Here is a 20,607-nt window from a genome sequence, read left to right on the forward strand (position 1 = left end):
CGAAACAGGATGTTGTGATGATACAAACGACAACTGCAGCAATTTTTCGGCCGAAAATTTTCTGTGCATCCCTAAAAAGATGTTATGAACACTGGTTTCTGATTAGAAAACTGAAAAATCAGCCATGACAGCTCTGGAGACTACGCTACCCATGAGCCTCGGGCACCGTTACCATGGCGAGAAACACCTGCAGCAGAATCAGAACACCTCACTGCCACATCTCGGGGGGCCAACACGCAACACAACAGTTTGCTAAATACGTGCAAAAACGTCTCATGCGTCTGCTGAATGTCTGAACACTTTTCTAAACACCAGTGCACCCTGGGAGTTGTAGTCCACTTTCTTGTTTTTCCTTTTAATATAGAAATAAATGTTAAATAACTGAAAAGCCAGGTATCTTCTAACACGCCCGCTCGTGTTTTGCATTAAATCAAGAGTTTAACGAGTTTGGAAGTGCCCCGGCTGCACCGTCACCCGACACCGTTTTCGCAGGCTTGCTTCCACAATGCTGGATGCTCCACATAGCTCCTCACACCCTAAAGCAGGCATCAGGTTGGTTTACTTCAGTTCAGTTACCATAATGATCCAGACACACCTCCCTCCTGGCTGCTGGAGAAACACCACGAACGGCCTGCACGCTCACTCACTCACCCACCCACCGTCCCTCCACATACACCAATAAAAAGGGGGTGGGGCCGCCGCGGCGATCGGACAAACACTGTTCTTGGACCTCTGCCGAGCGGAGCCATTGTGCAGGCGCGCAGTAAAAGAGACAGAGAGAAAGGTTGGGGAGGGGAGGGGAGGGGAGGTTGCTTCAATGGCTGGCTCCATCGGTGGTGGAGATAAAAAAAAAAAAAAAAGAAAAGCAGATAGGTGCCAAGCTGAGGCCTGGCTGTGGTGCTGGTGGAAACGGCAGCAGCAGGTGTTAGCAGGTGAGTTGGGAGAAAAGACTGCGTGTCCTTTGGGGGCTCTATGTCCCCCAAATCAGTGTAAATCAGAGACTAATCTAACAGTTAAGAAGAAAAAGGTTTTGGTGGATTGTCTTGAGTGCCAGAGACGCCTGATTTTGCAAAGTTGAAACCCTCCATGCATGAAAATGGCATGAACTAGTCCACCGTGCCTTTGTCACTCCACCCCTTGCAGAGCCCCCATCCCAAAAAAAAAAGTGGATGTTTGTGCCCCGGGGCAACAGAACGTTTCCCTTTCTGCAGCAGGAGCAAAATAAACAGTCTGCATGAGGACAAGGGAGAGGGAAAAGTAAATTTTAATTGGTGTGGAAATAATTCCATTACCATAAAGCTCCCTATAAAGGGCGAGTTGTTCTTTTGATCACCCCAGAGAGTGTTTATGAAGTCACTGTGGGATCAGCCCCGGGCCCAGGGGCAAGGCCAGCCACTAGAATTCCTCCGAACATTTGTTTAGCAGCAGGCCGAGTGCAGAGCGGTGCACAAACGCGGTATTGTTCCCCCCCTACCCCGCACCCGTTCCCACTGGTCGCGGTGCCAGAGAGGTAGGAGCCGACGGAGCCGGAGAGACAGAAAAGGGGGGGAAGGAGAGCGGAGGGGTTGAGGGTTGGAAATAACCAGACCCTTGGGACAACCGCCGCTTAAGAGTTAAACATCAAACCTGCTCCGTGCACAAGCGTTTTCTGGGGGGCAACGTTGGCCGCTTTGAAAAGGTAATGGCGAACATCTAAAGATTGGGTCATTTCACAGTTGAGAGGACTGCTCCATTGCTCCGTTGCCCCTCCTCTCCTTCATAAACTATGCCATCAAAGATCCTCCCATATCCATGCTTTTCTGCAGGGATAATTTGGAAAGCATATCCGCCCTGGAGTCACTGAATGTGGTGTTATAAAGCCCCGGGGATCCATGTTATTTGATTTGTTTTTTATTAGAAACAAGGAACCACTTAGCCAGCAGTGACCTCCGGGGCATTTGGCTTCACATCTAAGAGGATTGCAGCAGGTTGCAAGTCCTTTTCTGTAAATGGGCAGCCATGGCAAACACCGTCACTGGAGCCAAAAAAACAAGCTGGAAAAACTATGCAAAGTTGCAGCAGTTCGGGCGGATTGCAGATTTAATATGAGTGAATACGAGTCGTGCAGTCGCTATCTCTCTCTGTGGTAACCAAAGGTGGTTTTGAGGCGTTTGCAGGGCGATTGCACGGTTTATTTTCAAAACCCAGTCCACTGGAGATGTTCATTTGAGCCTTCAGCTCCATGTTTGAAGGAAACCACATGGCATTTTCACTTTGACAGGCAATACAGACCTATCTGAGGCTCATAATCAAGCGTGATAAGAATCAAACACAGACAAAACGAGGAGGAAGCATCAGGGAAGGTCTATCTATCTGCCTCAACAAACATTATCATGTCTAACCACGTCAGAGTGAAGATGAATGCCCGATTGTGAGGATCCAAGGATGACAAATCCTAAAAGAGTGGACGTTCAAACAGCCTGGCAAGTCCGGCCTATTTTTTGCATATGAAATTCCACTGCACTTATGGGTCAGGACCACTGGGTCCTTAGGAAAGAATGTGTGACTTGAAATGGGAGACCAGAAGAGCCGCTTGCATCCCCGGGCCTCCCAGCTGGGAGGACAGCACACAGATCAAAGAGGCTCTGTGAATCTTCAAGAGGGGCGATCGGGATAAACTCGGAGGGCGTGTGAAGGGTCTGGGAGTGAGCTCCTCTGCTCTTCTTTGCGTCGCATGCGCAAGCCCCACCGTTTGCAGCTCCTCCTCGTTCGGTTAATAATTAAAAAAAACATGAAAAGGCCACGGCTAGCATCAGCCGTCAGAGTCCCCAGGGCGTGCTGCTAGCATGTTGGAGCATGAGTTACACAGTCCAGTGAGCGGTGTTTGTCTTGGCCGACTGACGGGTGCAGGACTGGAGAAGAAAGGGGGGATGATGAAACCTCCAGTGATGGCCGTGGCGGCTCCAAAACACCCTCATGCACTTGACTAAGTTTTCTTGGAGCCCAGTTTCAGCTTCGAACTAGTGGGATTTAGTCGGGGAGCAAAGCTTTCCTCTAAAAGTTGTAAAAATAAACCCACTCACACTAAAAGAACACAATGTGTTGTCTATAAAGATACTACTCACTCAAGTATTGCTGTCTTTGGCTGCATGGTCTTACATTTGTGCAGAGGAATTACGCATCCAAGTCTACAACCATGCAAAAACATCCACACACAGGTGAGGGACATAGCTTGTCTTCTCAGCTAAACATGACGGCGACAGAGCGGCTTTTGTAGAGAGGACCAGCATCTCCACCAGGCTTCTGCTCCTATGCGATCGCCGCAGCCTCCAGACCTCCAGCACCTAGCCTGCCAGCCAGCCAGGGCCCAGCCCGGAGAAGCCTGTCATCACTACCACAGAGGCCTCTATTCATCCCCGCAAAGACAAAGCCAAAAGTCTACAGCAGCCATGCGAGGAATCCCAAGCATCCAGATATCCACCAGCGATATCATTTTAGGCTTTTGTGAGCCCGCGCTTTGGTTTTTACCCGTGGTCTGTCCCATCATCCCTGCGATCCTGCCCTCCATGTCGCGGGTTTGCGCAAGGACCTCACTTGCGCCGCCGCCAATACGACATTTGCGATCATTCACATATCTGCACAAATTCACTAAACATTTTGCATTACACCTGGACTCCCTTTCGGATGCACATGAAATTCAATTCAATTTTATTTCCATAGCGTCAATAACAAAACAAGCTGCTTCAAGAAGCTTTACAAAATCCGACCTAAGACCCCTACAAAATTAGTAGGGATGCACCAAAAATTTTTGGCCGAAAAAACGAAAATGCACGTTTGGCCGAAAATTGCTGCAGTTGTTGCTTGCATCATGACAACATCCTGTTTCGGCCGGGTTGTTTCGGCAAATAAATTTTCAGCCGAAAGTGCATTTTCGGTTTTCGGCCGAAAATCTTCGCTGCATCCCTAAAAATTAGATAAGAAATTAGAGAATAGGTGCCCGGTGCGAGAGAGAAGAAAGTAGAGGACAGGTGCTCGGTGCATCATGGGAAGTTCCCCAGTCCCCCACAGGGATGGTTCAGTGCCACCTGAGCCGGTCCTAACTATAAGCTACCTCAAACAGAAAAGTCTTAAGCCTAAATCTTAAAAGTAAAGAGGGCGTCTGCCTCCCAAACCCAATCTGGGCGCTGGTCCCACAGGAGAGGGGGCCTGCTAGCTGAAGGCTAGAAATGATGGTGCATGTCTTGCAACAGAAAGGGAAGCTTCTAGGGAATAACTGGGCTACGTTCAATGTGAAAACATGATGCTCTGCCTTCGGATATTTCTTTTTTCCTAACAGTATCTCACCTGAAGACTTGCACTTGTAGTAGAAACCCAATCATTGTAGGGTTAAATGCAGATTAAGACTTATGACTAATATAGCTGACCCACTTACATTTTGCTTTGAATGTGGCTCAAGGTGAACAGCATTCAAGGGAACGCCAACATGGCTGAACAGGTGGAGGGGAGTGATGTAATACGGGTTCAACTTTGAGATCTGTCAAGAAAATGCTTTCACTCTCTGCAAGGATCGTGCAAAAAGCCACGTGACTAAAAGGCACTTGCTCGGACGTCAGCGGGGTTCACGTCGTTCAAAATCTACATCGCATGCTTCCATGTCAGACCCTTTCCTTCCTGGCCTCCTCTGGCCACACCGGGCCCCTGAACTCTTGTGGTGAAATCTCCACCTGCTGATAGCATCGCCACCCCCCCCCCCCCCCCCCTTGCCTACCTCCCCCCTTCCCCTTTCTAGCGGGCATGTGTGGCGGCCTCTGATAAAAAAGAACTGCAGATAAGAGGAAACACAAGCTGTGATGAGGAACACATTGCCGAGCAGGAGAACAGAACAGACCAGTGGAAAGGAGAGAGGAGAGAGGAGAGAGAAGGGGGTCAGAGAAGAGAATGACAAGGAGGCGAAGGCAGAATCTGACAATGATTAGAGGAGAACACGGAGGAAGAAAATGAAATGGAAGTCTTTGTGTATCCCCAGGCTGAATGCCGAGATAGGAAGAGGCTCTGTCCTACAAAACAGGACAAAATATAAATATGAATGGCCAGTGAGTTAAAGGACAAGCTATTCCTGGAGGGGAATACCGTCAAACTGTTTTAAATCCCTGCAGTGCGTTTTTGAAGCCCAAAATTTGGGATGACTGCGGTTTGTCAAAGGGAAAGAAAAAAAGTAGCTGCAATCAAGTTCACAGACAAGCACCTATAAATACTGAAACACGAGACGCAGTGTAAACACATCGTACACAAGAATACTACTGCGCAGATCCCTGTTGTTGTCTTGGCAGCGGCGTCTGCAGCTCGAGAGGCTTTCTTAGCTGCCGCCGGTTTCAAGAAAGCCTGCGAAGACACAATCCGTCCCTGACCGCAAGCAATCATCCACCGCGGGCTTCCAGATCACACAAACCGACCTCCCGCTGCTTCCACCCCGAAGAGAAAACGGTGAATGTAAATAAATCTGAGCTGTTGACGCGGGGCCGAGACTGGAGGAGACAGGTGCCACGGTGACACCGGCGACCTCCGCGGGGATGTATGCATCCCATAGCGGTGTCCCCTTTCAAAATGGACACCGGAGGGGACGAGCCAGTTGGTCCGTCGCGGGGCGTGCCGCTCGGCTGCAGCCGAGGGGAAACACCCGCTGCTTAGGAGGCGGTTAACGCGCAGTGTTTTAGGGATCTTTACGCGTAAACCCTTTACTGGCGGATGACGTTGAGGGTATGCTTTAAATGTAATCTAACATTTAAATCTATTAAAATGCATTTAAGTGCGCCCAGCTCCTGCAAATAGGCGGCCCCCTATTGGCTCGGAGTCAACGCAAAGTGTCCCGTTAATCCAACAGTTGTCTGGCCACGCTGAAAGTCACCTCTGCGTCCAGCTCTAGCACCCGTGTCAGGAATCCGCAGGCTCTTTGCATACCGAGCGGCCGGATATCCTCTAGTTAAAGAGGGCCCTCTAAGCCAGGGACATGTGTTGGATGACTGGGGAGGGTGACATGGGGTTGGGTTGTGTTCTTTTTTTTTCTTTTAGTTGGTGGCAGGGATGTACAGGCAGCGCTTAAAAGGCCTTTGGGATGACATCAGCGTCACTTTGAGTCGGAACAAACGGGGCGGGGGTGGGGGGGGACTAAGAGGCGCTTCCACAGAAACCAAACTGTTTTCGGGCCGCGCACCGCGCCGGCTAAAAGTGCAGTTGCTCCCGCTCCGAGGACTCGCGGATCCGCGCATCTGTGAATGGCTTTTGTGTTGCCGTCGGGGCAGAACAAAGTGAGTTCAGGTTACTGCACTCCTCCCGTTATTGGCCCACATTGTCTCTAATTATTCCGGCAAACATTGACACAGCATGTGTGGTCTCACATTTATACGCCCTCCCCCTTCTCCTCCCAGGCTGAACAGAGAGAGAGAGAGAGAGAGAGAGAGGCAGAGCAAGTTATGAAAGCGAGGGGAAGGAATGACGAGAAGAAATGTACTTCACCGTTTTGTACGAGTGCTTTCAGACGTTTGTTGTCTTGTCTTTGTGCCCCGTGAGGGGAGCGCAGCATATGCTCGAGGGTATTCCTCACCTTACCTCCCGCGCTGCCTTAGCTCATGAGAACAGAGTCGCCATGCCAACTCAAAAGCTTTCAACGCACGAGCAGCCGAGACCAATCAGCAGCAGGTCGAGCGCAAGATCGACCGAGCTGTCGTGGACGCAGCAACCGAAAAACAGAAAACAACCCTTCTCCGCAACTTTAAAGCTCAATCCCACACTCTAATTTGAATTCTGAAGCTTTCCCGTTGCCAGGGCGATTCAAACTCCGGCTTTTGCAAAACAGTAATTATGACCAACGTATGCATCAGTACCTCACCAGAACCCTCTGTCCGCGAGCTTAGCCTGAGGCGACGCTGCAGGAACGCCGACCCAGACACACGACAACGCGGCCGCCAAGAGGAAGCGGCGCTGCGTTGGGGCGCCAAGACGGGTCTGGTGTAAAATCAACACATGAACATTTAGAAACGGTTAAATCGGACCGGTTATGAGGAGCTGTCACCGGTATCTTGTTATCGTTCGGTAGCGGCGCTTTAGAGAAAGAAAGCCTCAGTGGAGTGAGACGGCGTTATGAAACATTCGCAGAAAAGCCTCGCTGAGAAGATTCGATCCAGATTTTTACTGGAAGCAGCTACAAAAGACGGACTGAGTCATGTGTTTGGAAGTGCAGCAATTTCAGTTTTGTTTGTTTCGGTTTATATTGTGCACCTTTTCATTTGAGGCTCGATAGCCGGGTTTGAAGGCAGCGTTGCGATCAGGGGCAAAGTGTGCGGCGCAAGATCCGTGCGACGGGCCGACCGGAGGTACGACTTCACCGGGCGGCGCGTTTTCCCTTTCACGGCCGACATCGCACGCGGAATCATAAAGTGCCTTCCTCTATTGCAAAGTTTGACATTTTATCTGTGATGCAACTTAAATTGCTTCCACATCAGCGGATGCTATTAGGGTTCAAACATAAAACACATCATGCCCACTGCACCAAGGGAACCATTTTCCAAGAAAGATAGCACGGTCACGATCCAAAATAAATAATTAGGCAATTTATTTGACAGGAGGTTTTCGCAGAAATTCCTTTCACATTTGGGCAAATGTCACATCTTGTTTGTTTAATTGACACAACGAAAAAAGAAAAAAAACTTCATCTGAATAAATAATATATAATAATATAATGACGCTTCCCGGCCGTATGGTGAGGCCGCTATCTAAATCTCAGAACCACATTTCCTGAGATGTGTTTACTCCGAAAATGCCTGTGGGATGCACGTCACCCCGGGGTGACAGTTTGACTCCGTCACATGCCTGTGGGATGCAGTCGGGAGCAGCAAAGGGCTGCTCTGGCCCCGTCTTTTTCTGTCATTCCCGTCTTCTTCTCCCACTCCATCGCTCCGCTCCTCTCAAAACAGCATTCTAAGAAACTGGATGCCTCGACATGTCCGAGGACAGCTTGTCATTAGCGAGCCGAGTGCGTTTGAACAAACTGCCCATAAGCTGTCAGCAGGGACTAGTAAAGATCTCCTCAGACTTTTATTTATTTATTTATTTTTTTAAGAATGCTAAAAATTAAAAGTGCAGCTTTTACAATGACATCTGTCAGAAGGACAGCTCTGGATAAATTACAAGAGACGTAGTGAAACTGAGGAAATAATCTGCACAAGAGCACACAGTCTACACTGATCAGCCATAACATTATGACCAGTGACAGGAGAATTGAACAACATTGACCATCTTGTGACAATTCAGTGTTCTGCTGGGAAACTTCTGCACCTGGCATTCATTGGTGTGGATGTTACTTAGACATGTAGCACCCACCTAGACCAGACCAGGCACCCCCACCCCATAGCAATGACACTCCTTGATGGCAGCAGCCATCCCCAGCAGGATGCAGCCTGACACAGGCACACACAAAACTGATCAAGTATCTGTGGGATGATCCACAGAGGCCCCTCCCCACACGACACCCTCAGAAGTTGGGATGCACAAGGGAGACCTACACAACTTTAGGACGGTGGTCATAATGTTATGCCTGATCCGTGTGTACCGTGCACTGACTTTTTTTTTTTTTTTCCTCTCCTGACAGCAACATGCAAGGGTAATAGGGGTTGAACAGATGGATTTCAAGGGGAAAGAAATGGACACAGCTGGCCAGGAGTAATTGTCCTGACCTTTTCATTTGCACTCAGGTTCACACTGAGCCGGGGGCGGTTTGGGAAGGTGGGAACGGGTGGGGTCGCAGACCTGCAAGGGTGCAGATAGAGGTTGCATGGCAAAAAAAATGTCACGTCCATTAGCCAAACTGACCCCAGTCCTTCAAAAATATTTAAGATGCAAACCAGACATCTGGCTCATTTGAATCTACGATACCAAAGGGAAACGTATCAGCACACGTCTTTTTTACCTGGACTCTAAATTAGGGTTTCAAAACGCATCTTTTTAAATAGCTTACTGCTTTTATTTTTATTGCAGTGGTTTTATTCTTGTGCATTTCTTTATGCATTGCTGTTTATTGTAAGGTGACCTTGAGCGCTTAGAAAGGAGTCCACAAATAAAATGTATTACTATTATTATTATTACATTAGAATTTCACAGTGCAAATTTAGGATTAACGAGGTCCATGTGGAAACGAGTAAAATACACAGCTCTCCTTCAGGGATTTCCGGTGACTTTGTTAAGTGTCTATCAACGTTTCGCACGGCGTTGGTGGCCGCAGGGATTTGGAGAGCACTTCTTTAGCCACGGCGTGAAGCTGAACTGCAGATTTCACTCAACGGCGGCACTTCAGACGCGAGGCACGTCGGCAAACTGAAGCAATGTGACTGAACTTAACTGTGATTAACTGACACACAATATTAGCGTGGACTGATTTGACGGAGCTCTGTGGAGGGAACATTTCCAGAGTTAAGAGTAGTAAGAATTTACGAAGTAACTGAAAGACATAACTTCTTGGGGGAATCAAGTTTGGTATTTCCTATTATTTTGTGGCAGACTGTCAGAAGAATTGCTTTGCACTGAGTTTTTTTCTCCATCCATTCAAGTATAGCGATTAGCTGGATGGTCCTGAGATACAGTAGCGGTCTCCAACCTTTTTTTTTTTTGCACCAGGGTCTGGTTTCAATCGTGCATATAACAAATCATAATGGTGCAAATGGTGCTTTGTCTCTGTGTGGCGAAGCAGTGTTGTTGGAAAGCCGGGCGCCACATCCGTGGTGGGTTTGGAGCATGTGAATCACCTGTAGTCCAAGCAGGACTCGTGGTATTTTCTTTTAAACGCAGCTTTCTTTTTGTTGGCGCTCTCGGAGTCGTCTGCCGTCTCATCATTAGCTCTTCCCCTATTTTCATAGAAGCTCTGCAAAGACGGCTCCGTCATCCGGGCGTAAAAACTGCGACCAAGTCAGGAGCGGAAAACAGGCACAGACTGAAGCGACGGGCAGACGAGCTGATCATCTTAAAATAAATAATAAAAAACCTGCAGACCCGGTCGGTGGTTAGGGCCCAACTGTGCTCGAGTACACGCTGGAAACAAGGAGGGCTCTTCTTTTCAACCGGCAACAAAGCCTTTGTGCCGCGGCCCTGACTTCCGAGTCCGACCCAGGATGCAGGAGTTAAAAGGCCGACCTCAGCGTGAACTTCGCGAAAATAAAAGTGCAGCTGTTTACAGCTAATTTAGCATCAAAAGGGACATGCAATCACACACACACACACACACACACACAAAAACAAGAAAGAAAGGAAGAAAAAAGCAGGAGGAAGAGAGACCTTCAATCAGAGGCATGCAAATAACCTTGGGCAAAGTGAATAAACAACAGTGACTTATTGTTGTGTTCCCCCAACAAGGGAGATACTCTCCTACAGCGCGCGCCTCTCAACTGTCATGGGAGCTGTCAATGAGTTATCGGCCTGATGATCATGGGGGCATTTTTTATTTTTTTTTGAAAGGATCCGCGGTCACGCTTGGTTTAACACACATCACAGGGGAAGTGTATGTACACACGGCGTCTCACGCGCGCGCACATCAACGCGAGCCCTGTATAAACTTTACAAAGAACAGAGTCGACGCCGCTGTGTACTTTAGGAACGCCCTGAGGATTAACCCGTCCGCCGAAATCAGACTGCATCCACTTCCAGTTTCCGAGCCCACCATCCAAAAGAAGTAAATAAATAAATAATTAAAGATGAAATAAAACTCCACCACTCTACCGGGATTCTTTTTATTTTTTTTAAAGCATGCCGGCTTCACACCTCCTATCTCCGGCTTCGAGCGAACACTCAAAGGTGCTTTTGTCGCCGCGCTTGTGCAAGGGAACACCTCCACCTTTATTTGCCTGGTAGTGGATTTAGCTCTAAGGCCTGCCATTACATCATCATTCAGTTTTGCAGTGCTGCATATCAGGGCCGGCATTAGTCAGAGCAGGCCTTTGAAGAGTTTGGCCCGGCCCTCTCTCTCTCTCTTTCTTTCTTTCTCTCTCTCTTCTTCCCTCCCTCCCCCTCCGGCTCTGCCTTTGATGTTAGCACGCGGTGCTGCGCCGAGCGTCGTGGCCTCCCAGGCCTCCCCGCCTCGCCTGATCCTATCTGCTCAGGCGGCACATTCATGTGGTTTACACCCGCAGCATGACTCCCCGCAGCTATTCACCCAGCCCTGCAGGCCCCTCCCTGTTCAGGGTCCAGGGGCCGGAGAGAGAGAGAGAGAGAGAGAGAGAGAGAGAGAGAGAGAGAGAGAGAGAGAGAGAGAGAGAGAGAGAGAGAGAGAGAGAGAGAGCGGCAGCGTGGCCTGGGCTGCCAACACGGATCGAGGGGCAGGGCCGGAAGAAATTGCGGGGGCTTTCTCCGAGCCCCCCCGCCCCAGGGCCGTACTATAGAGATTTTTATTGGCACGGCGTAGTCAGTCGCGTAGTCAGCGTGGTTTATATGCAGATTTATGAAAAGTTCCCTTTGAGATCTGAGGAGCCGATTCAGGAGGCAATGTTTTTACTAGCATGGAAGGTGACTCATCTTATCCTTGGTTGCAACACCGCTTCACAAAATGAGTTATCCCTCATAAAGGAATACTAAACTTTTTTTAAAAAAAAGAAAAAAGTATGGTCTTTTAATGAACAAAAATTAGGAAATGTGTGCCCCAGACTTCTTCAACGTACCCGTGACATGGGGACAACCTGAGAGGAAAGGCAATATTTCATTTAAAGAAAAACTAGGGCGCATCTTTAGCAACAGGAAAAGGTGGAGGAGGAAGAGGAGGGGGTGGAAGATGCAGCTATATATCTTTACTGCAGAGAAAGAAGGAGTCCTGCAGCACGCTGCCAGAAAAAGAAAAAGAGGAAGAAAAAAAACAGCTTGTTCTCGTCTGACCGAGCGAACCTAATCCATCATATCTCTGGCCTCATTGTGTTACAGCCTGGGTCTTCCTCATTACTGGAACAACTACCTGCACACACACACGCACAGCAGGATTCCCTAGAAACCGGTGCGGGATGGATGAGGGCGCCTGAAACCTCATCTGGCACCCCTGTAAAATGACCTTTGCCACAGCTGTGAGGGAATCCATTAGAGGAAACAAAAGAGACGAAGGGGGGAAAAAGACAAATGGTAGAGGTTTCTGACAGAGAAGAATCCCAGCATTAATATTTGGCGCTTTCGGCACGGGCCGATCAAAAAGCCGGTGACGCCTTCCCTCGATCAATAACCCGAGGAAATGAAAGTGAGTGGAAGTGACAAGAGGCCTGGATCTCCCTGCATCAACAACGTTATTGTCTTCAGACAAGGCTGCTCATTATGTAACGATGTACACAAAAGAAAGGACTTTGAATCCCGTGTTCTTGAACTTGGTGGTAAAGATATGCGATCAGACCTCCCCTTTCACCCAAACACATGCAAAAAGAAGGAAAAACACGAGCACGCCGGGAGGAAGGAGGAGAGAGAGAGAGGGTGTAGCGCCAAAAAAACCCCGAAAATAGACTCTCCGCTCGGACACCTTCCTAGTCTATCGGCTAAAAACATTACAACAAAAGGGGAGGCTGGCGTCGTGGCCTTCCGCGGTTAGTCAGCACATTCCAGGCTGACAACAAAGCATGCCTCCGCCGGGATAAGCTACTGGGAGCATTGTCGTTTCACAACCCTCGACCCCTCTGCCTTTTGTTTTGCGGACCCTCTGTGTTAGTGGGTAAAAATGTGGGCTGAGGGGACGGGCCGGGCCTTTCAGCACCGTTTCATCAAACGCGCTCCGGACTCCATCTTTGACGAGGCACAAATTGTGCTTCGGGTAAATGACACCTTGACTCTACACATTCCCCGGCAAAGAAAAGTCACAAACTCACAACAGAGGCGAGAGCTGAGAGGTTTCCTTCATCGCTGAAGCGTAATAGGCGGCTACGTCAAGTTGACGGCAACAAGAAGACGCTACGGAGACCCTAGCCTAGCGCCGTAGCCTGACGTGCACCTCCCTGGAAACGTAACCATGCGTTGCGGCAACGCAGACCGCAAGACCTGTGATTGGTCCGCTTGGTAGCTTGGCGTGTTCCTGCTTTAGTATTTCCGGCTGCTTCTCCATCTCCGCAATTTTCGAATCGATTGTTTTGGACCAATAAAGATGGAACACATCGAGAAAAGGTTGACCTTTTCGGAGACACAAACGTACTTCGACTCGACTTTGCCGAAACTTCCGGCAATAGTTTCAGTCGAAGCAGGAAGTAGAAACAAAACCCGACCCGAAAAAAAGACTCAGCGGCAACTATTGTTTGAGTGGCGTTGTTACTGACGAGCGCACAAGTATAAATGGCTCACACCGGTGTAGGCTATGTACGTAGGTTACTGCGTCTACGTCCCGCAGAGGTATAAAATCCGCTTTACGAACAGGACACACAGTAGACATTCAGACAAACGGGCTCAGGCATATAATCAATAGCAGATCAGGAGGGGAGTGACACCCGTGGCGCAGAGTCCCCCCTCCCGATTGAGAGAGGCCTGGATGCTGGAGAGAAAGCCCCACGCTGACTGCTAATCTCTCTTGGAGGGGAACATCAAAGATCAGCTCAGCCATTCAGCCCAGTGGAAACTAACATAGCTACTGGGGCCACCAGTACCAACATGCACTTGTTCCAGGTGGAGCCGTGCACCGAGTGGGAATGTGAAGCTCAGAAAGAAAGAGAGAGAGACACAGGAGAAGACAGAGCGAAAGAGCCAGAGGCGGGAGATGAAAAAACGGGGGGCTGCTGCTTCTGCTGCTTCTGCCGCTGCTGGTTCAGGAAGCGGTGTCATCCAATTAAAAGAGGTTTACACAAGCGCTAGGAGATCCAACAGGAAGTTTGGCGCTTTAAGATTGACATACACTTGAACGCTGGCTGCGGGCGATCGGCGCTTACGGTGAAGTGCCAAAAAGTGGAAATCACCGGTGCGCATTTGCATTTTCAGGATATTGCAGGATTTGTTGTGGAGGAATTTCCTTGGCTCGTTCCTCCTCCTACGAATTCCTTGAAACGTTTTTAATTTATCAGCATCAGCTGGTTCCCGCTCACAGATGCGCAGCTCTTATTTTTAAATTGTGTTTATCTTTCAGCCTAAATAAGGAATTTGGGGACGTTTGAGGAATTTGGGGTTTGATTGTAGGCTCAAAAAGTACCATTACATCATTAATGGCACCTCGGTAGCGCTGAGCTTTGAGAGGCCATTCTGCAGCGCTGAAGTCATTCACATACGATATAGGATGCGTTACGAATTTTGGCTGCATCAGAGAGGCCAGGATGGAGGTGGGGCGGCGAGTTAGTACGTGGGTGGGTGGGTGCAAAGGGGGGGGGGGGGGGGTGTTAAACGAGAGAAAGAGGAAAAACAGTTTAGTCTGTTCTATTCCAAAAAGGGGAGAAACGCAGCCTCAAATTACTTTGGCCGGGACATGAAAGAGAAGCCGGGTGGCGGTTAAGAGACGATAGCACTTAAAATACAACTGCGACCGCCAAGCCAATAAATGGAAAAAAGTAGGGAGCAGCACTTTTAACCTTTTAAACCAGCGCTTGTGTACTGCTACTGTTGCTTTGGCGCTGGGAGTGGCCCCGGTCCCTGGCACCTACCGTCTGGGACCGGCCCATTATGGCCTCTTGGGGTTTCCAGTCTGTGGTGAGAAAGCGCGCTGGATGCCTCCAACCACTAAAGCTCTCATTATAGTCTAAATGCAGCGCGACACAACTCCTGCCAGATCCAAGGTAGGAGCTCCAGTATTTAAGCTCATCGTTGTCTTAGCTGAAAACCGCCACTTTCCCCCCATCGCGCATCCAGTCACGAAAAAAAACAAAAGAACGCTCTCAGAGGACGGGCCGTCGTCGCTGCTGGCTCTTCACCGAGGATGAAGTTCAGAGGTGAAGCGGCTCGTGGGTGCCGGATGAAACCGTGGCCTCTCCTTCCTGACGCTGGATTCAGGGGATGCTCTCCGTCCCTTCTGAGAGGAAGTAGGCAAAAGCCACATCATATTCCCTCGGATTCTGGCCCGACGACACTATGAGTTCCATCTGGTCCTCTCCGTGCCCCTGCCACGTCCCGGGCCTCGGCTCCTCACTCACATGCTGACAGCACGGGGCCCCGCTGGAAATCAGAGGCAGATGTGAACCGGAGCGGCGCATCGCTGCTCATCTCGCCACAGGAAGGACGACCGCGAGCGCGTGAGAGACAATAGAGAGTGATGAGCAGCAGATGGCGAAGCTTCCTCTAGTGGAAGAGGGAAACGAGAAGTCTGAGCGAGCGAGCGACCCCTGCGCAGCGAGGGTAAAATTAAAACTAGCGGTAGATCTGGAAGCAGTATCCGCTGGCTTTGCCAACGCATCCATGTTCACACCAGAATGAATCAGGAAATGATCCAACTGTGCCATCATTACCCGGCTTGTTGGACTCAACTCAGAGCTGCCGCCTGGATGTGGAAATGTAGAGTTAGCCATCACAGGTTTAAAGCTCAGAAGTTTAAATTAGGGTTTCTATGCTTTCATTTTCAATCAGGGAGTATTTAACCCTCGTATTATCTTTACACCAACCATGCAACATTTGTCCTTAGCCGCCTTCTTCAAGTACTATATACCGATCAGCCACAACATTAAAACCACTGTCAGGAGGAGTGAATAACATTGACCATTTTGTGACAATACAATGTTCTGCTGGGAAACTTCTGGACCTGGCATTCATTGGTGTGGATGTTACTTAGACATGTAGCACCCACCTAGACCAGACCAGCCCCCCCCCCCCCCCCCCACCATTCCCATAGCAATGACACTCCTTGATGACAGCAGCCATCCCCAGCAGCAAAACACACAAAAACGCTTTAGGAACAACTCAAAAAAACATGAAGAAAAACACAAGGTGTTGACCTGGCCTCCAAATTCACTAGATCCCAAACTGATCAAGTATCTGTGGGATGATCCACAGAGGCCCCTCCCCTCAAAGCCCCCCCCCCCACTAACAACATCCTGTTGCCAGACACCACAGGACACCCTCAGAAGGCCCATGTCCATTCTCTGATGAGTCACCACAAGGGAGACCTGCACAATATTAGGAAGGTGGTCATAATGTTATGCCTGATCGGTGTGTATTGTACACTTTTTTTTGCAGAATCCATGAGCAGCAGACCACATTTATATCAAATTATGTGCTATAGAAACATTTGAGACGGGTCAGGTTTGACCCAGAGGACAACAAGAAGGTTAACACAATGAACTACCTGCCATGATGGAGAACCAGCAGTTCTCTGTTTGCCCTGAATCAGAGCTAAGAGCTGCCGCTGCTGCTGCAAAGACACTCACTTTGATACACACACACACACACACACTCAGCCTCACGTCTTGACAGAATAATTTACGGAGACATTGATTACTTCTGCTATTAATGAGTTGAACTGCAGCAATCAGGGAGCTGGCTTGGAAGCTCGGGGGTTTGGCACCGTGTCCAGATCTGCGTTGCGTCACCGCGCTTCCCCTCCCACTTACAGGAGAGAGCAAGAAGCAAATTGACTTAATTTATTATTTTTGGCCCCAGCAGCGTGTGCCACATTTCGCACTCTCGGGGCAGAGCTGAGGGGTTGTTAGCTTTAGGGAATAAGCGGAGGTTGAGCCGGGAGGCGTACGAGCGCCGATCGCGGTCGGGGTCTTTGCTCGGGAACGATGCCAAGGCCTCCCCCCTTTTTTTCCCCCCGCATTTGAACCCGTACCTGCTGAGCTCTGGCCGCGGCTGTACACACAGGGTAAATGCAAACCTCTCAGCGCTCTGATCAAGCAGCAGCAGCAGCAGCAGAGGCGGCCGGGAAACTCAAGTCAAACTCCCGATTCGCCGAAAAGGAAAACCTCGAAAGAAAGAAAGAAAGAAAGCGGAGACAGGGAACGGTGGCGGAGGTCACTGCGGACAACTGAATGCACACGAGGATAAATATTTATGTTCAACCCAATTCCAGTGTTCGCCGACACCACAGCTATTTCCCAACACGTTGCTGAAATGTTATTTCACAAGTATAGAATTTACAAGTAGGGAATTCGACACCGGATTAAAATTATACTCTCCAGGTTGTACGGTTGTCATTTATTGTCAGTCTCAACTTACATAAATCTTCGGTCGGCTATACGCTGCAGGAAACTCAAGACGGCACTCGGCGCTGGACCGAGCGCCCCTCATTACAGCCTGACAAAATATAAGCCGTCTCTAAGTGGTCAGAAGCTATGTTAGTAAAGAAAGCAAACCTAAATAGATGCGGTTTTGCGATGTAAAGCCGAGGTCCGACATTTCTGTGTGGTTACCGCGTGGCGCCAAATGGCCATCGCTGTGTATAAACAGGGCCCGTGTGTTTTTTTTTTTCAGTGTCCCCTCTTTTGATTCCCTTGCATTTCGTCTTTCTTTTAAAGCGGGATGTTTCTGGGAAAACAAAAGGGATGATGCTGCTGCTCTTTTTTTTTTTGTGGGAGCTGATGGCCGCTGCTGGATTTAGCAGATTAAGAAATCAAATCAGCTTTAATTGCCGTGTGTGTATATGCGCATGCATGGAAGGAATTTCTTCTTCTGCGTTTGACCCATTTAGGTGAGCACACTTGGAGCGGTGGGCGGCCGTGCAAGGTGCCTGGGGGGCAGTTCGGGAGGTTTTAGATGCTTGCTGAAGGCAACTCCGCCATGGATGTAGAGGGGATCGAACCGGTGACCTCACTAGGCTGCAGCATTAGAGCTCAGTAGTAGCTACAACTTGATTTTATTTTAACACCTAATGCTAAATCTATGGTTGTACTGTACTGTGCATGTGTTTCTGTGTGAAGCTGAAGGAGAACATCCACATTTGCAGCCTAAGACGTCAACCATCGTTTCCCCGTGTCTTGAGAGGGCTTGTTTGTGCCGTGACACTAATCAACATTTAGCTTTACAGCGACCAGGCATAACATTATGACCACTTTCCTACTATTGTGCTTGTCTCCCTTGTTGCCTCCAAAACAGTTGGGACTCATCAGAGAATGGACACGGGTCTTCTGAGGGGAGGGGCCTCTGCGGATCATCCCACAGATACTTGATCAGTTTGGGAGCTAATGAATTTGGAGGCCAGGTCAACACCTTGTGCTGCATCCTGCTGGGGATGCCTGCTGCCATCAAGGTTGCTATGGGGTGGTGGGGGTGCCTGGTCTGGTCTAGGTGGGTGCTACATGTCTAAGTAACATCCACACCAATGAATGCCAGGTCCAGAAGTTTCCCAGCAGAACAATGAACTGTCACAAGATGGTCAATGTTATGTTATGCCTGATCGGTGCACGTCAGAAAAACCTTTCATGGTCCGGTCACAGAGGAATGGATTTTTTTTCCGGTCCAACTATCAACCACAAACTCCGCTGCACTTCAAAGGGCGGACAGAGATCCTACAAAGACTGCTCCACATTCTAGCGGCGCCCAATCATCCGCAGAGAGAGGCTTCTTGTGCATAGCAGGATCCCACCAGGGTACGTCAGAGGTCAGGAAATATAACATTAAACATTAAAAGCTCTGGCACATGCCCAGAAGCCGAACTCTCCGCAGGCCAAGCAGATTAAACAAGAATTATGAAACTTCAAATAAAACACTTGGCACCGACCAATCCCCAGCTTCACAATTTATTTGAGTGACCCTCCACTCAAGTCAGCGAGTGAGTCAGAGACTCTCGGGGCTCTCGATCCAAGCATAACCAGCCCCGGGCCAGGCGCACTTGTCACGTCTGTGGCCAGGGATAGAAAAGATGGAGCACGGGAGCTTCTCCCCGACTCGATTCTCATTTATGCGTGTATATTTAAAAGCTTTCAAATCGCTACAAGTAAGCCTGCACCGAAAAACGTGCGTCGGGTGCGTTCTGAGTGGGCGCACAAGCGGCGGGACGCGGTCAGTGAATGCACAGGCGCATTCCGCAACTAAAAGCAGCTTTAAAAGTAGGACGGAAACTCACAACTGCAGCGGATACACTGCCCCAGACAACAACAACAACAACAACAACAACATAAAAGCGCTGGATAGTCGCCTCGTATCTCGTTGCTCTTGCGAAATGCGCAAAGCCTGCTCGGTTGAAAAAAAAAAAAAAATAGAAGAAGAAAGAAAAAAAAAAAAAAGTTGACAAACTTTTTCGCGGCGCTGGGGATTTAGTTTCTATTCTGGAAAACTACCCCCCGAACGCGTGCGTTTGCGGCTCAGGGCCATTAACTGTTGCGAGATCTCAAGCGAGCTCCAGACATCAACTAAATAACTTGCAACAGCATGTTTTCCCTGTGAATGAATTCCACAAGATAGGAGCCATCTTGTGACCGCATATGCTTGCAAGCTTAGTACCATCCTCTCTCTCTCTCTCACACACACACACACACACACACACACACACACACACACATACGGACACACACTGCATACACGACTCTAGTTGCCCCTGTGGAAAAGAAAAAGTTTTAAGAGATAGGACATCTCGGTAAGATTACACCCAGGGTCCCGGTAGCGTCGCTGGGGACTCCTGCTCTTGGTCCCCCCCGACAGAAAATTAAAAAAAAAAAAAGCCCCAAAACAAGACACTTTACACGTACTTGAACGATCTCCCCCTCCGCGCTGATAGTGGCTCCAGCCTTGGAGAACCGTCCCTGCAAGCCAGTCGTGTACGTAGTATAATCTCCATTGGGACTGGACTCGAACAGGACCACTTCCACGAAAGCCGTATCCTTGGCGAGCGCGGTACCGAGGAGGGAAGCGGCCACCGCCAAGACCACCAGGACCACCGAGTCGGGCACACGATTTGAGCCTCTCCTTGGCGAAATCATCATCTTGCCGGCTGGATCTGCGCCGATCGGGACATAATTTCACACGGATTAACTGGTCGGGTGAAGGTGACTGAAATCGGGGAGTGTGCGCGCCGCGGCCGATGCGTCGGAAGAGTCCGAATTGTGCGGTAAAATAAAAAAAAACTGAGCCTGGGCTGAAGCGTGTTTATTTCAGCACTGCGAGCCTTGTCAATCCCACTGCCTGCAAACGCTGCCTCTCTCTCTCTCTCTCTCTCTCTCTCTCTCTCTCTCTCTCTCTCTCTCTAGCTTTCTCCCTCCCTCCCTCTCTCCCTCTTTCTTTCTCACCCTCCTCCTCCTCCTCCTCCTCTACAAAGCGGATCTCCTTTGATCTCCAAACACGTGATTTTTTTTTTTTTTTTTTTTTTTTTTTTAGTTTTTTTTTTTTTTCCTCTCTCCCAAAAGGGTTATATCCCCACCCACCACTCTTTTTGACCCTCTCCTTTGCGCTCCCTACTCTGAAGTGCCAGCACTCAGTTAAGGAGGCCCCGCGGACTTCGGTGCGCACCAAAACGGAGACTCGTTCTAGGGAATCTTTTTTTTTTTTTTACGCTCCGTGTTGAATCGTGAGTTAATTCGGTTTCGCTGTGCCGGACGCGAAGCAGATCTCCTCGTGTTCGGTGCCGCGCTGCGGGCCCCGGCGGCTCGGTGGCGGTGTTTCCCCGAGTTTGACACGTTTTCAGCCGTCCGTGCCACCTTAAAACAAACACTACCCTCTTCAGGACGCTCCGTGATTTAACCGGGCTAATTTTTCAATCTTATTCACATTTGCTCACCTGCACTGGCTTCA

The 20,607-nt window shown here is 49.3% G+C and overlaps 1 protein-coding gene across 1 annotated transcript in view; it reads right to left on the bottom strand.

Moving 5' to 3' along the window:
- Positions 1–20,004, bottom strand: part of znrf3 (zinc and ring finger 3) — a 71,601-nt gene extending 51,597 nt beyond the window's left edge. The window contains exon 1 of the mRNA XM_084551675.1: positions 19,569–20,004. Coding sequence (XP_084407801.1) covers positions 19,569–19,802 — 234 coding nt within the window. The 5' untranslated portion in view covers positions 19,803–20,004. The remainder of the gene's footprint in view (positions 1–19,568) is intronic.
- Positions 20,005–20,607: the final 603 nt, after the last annotated feature.

This window comes from Chelon labrosus (genome assembly GCF_963514085.1).
Source record: "Chelon labrosus genome assembly, chromosome: 9".
NCBI classification, from domain to species: domain Eukaryota; kingdom Metazoa; phylum Chordata; class Actinopteri; order Mugiliformes; family Mugilidae; genus Chelon; species Chelon labrosus.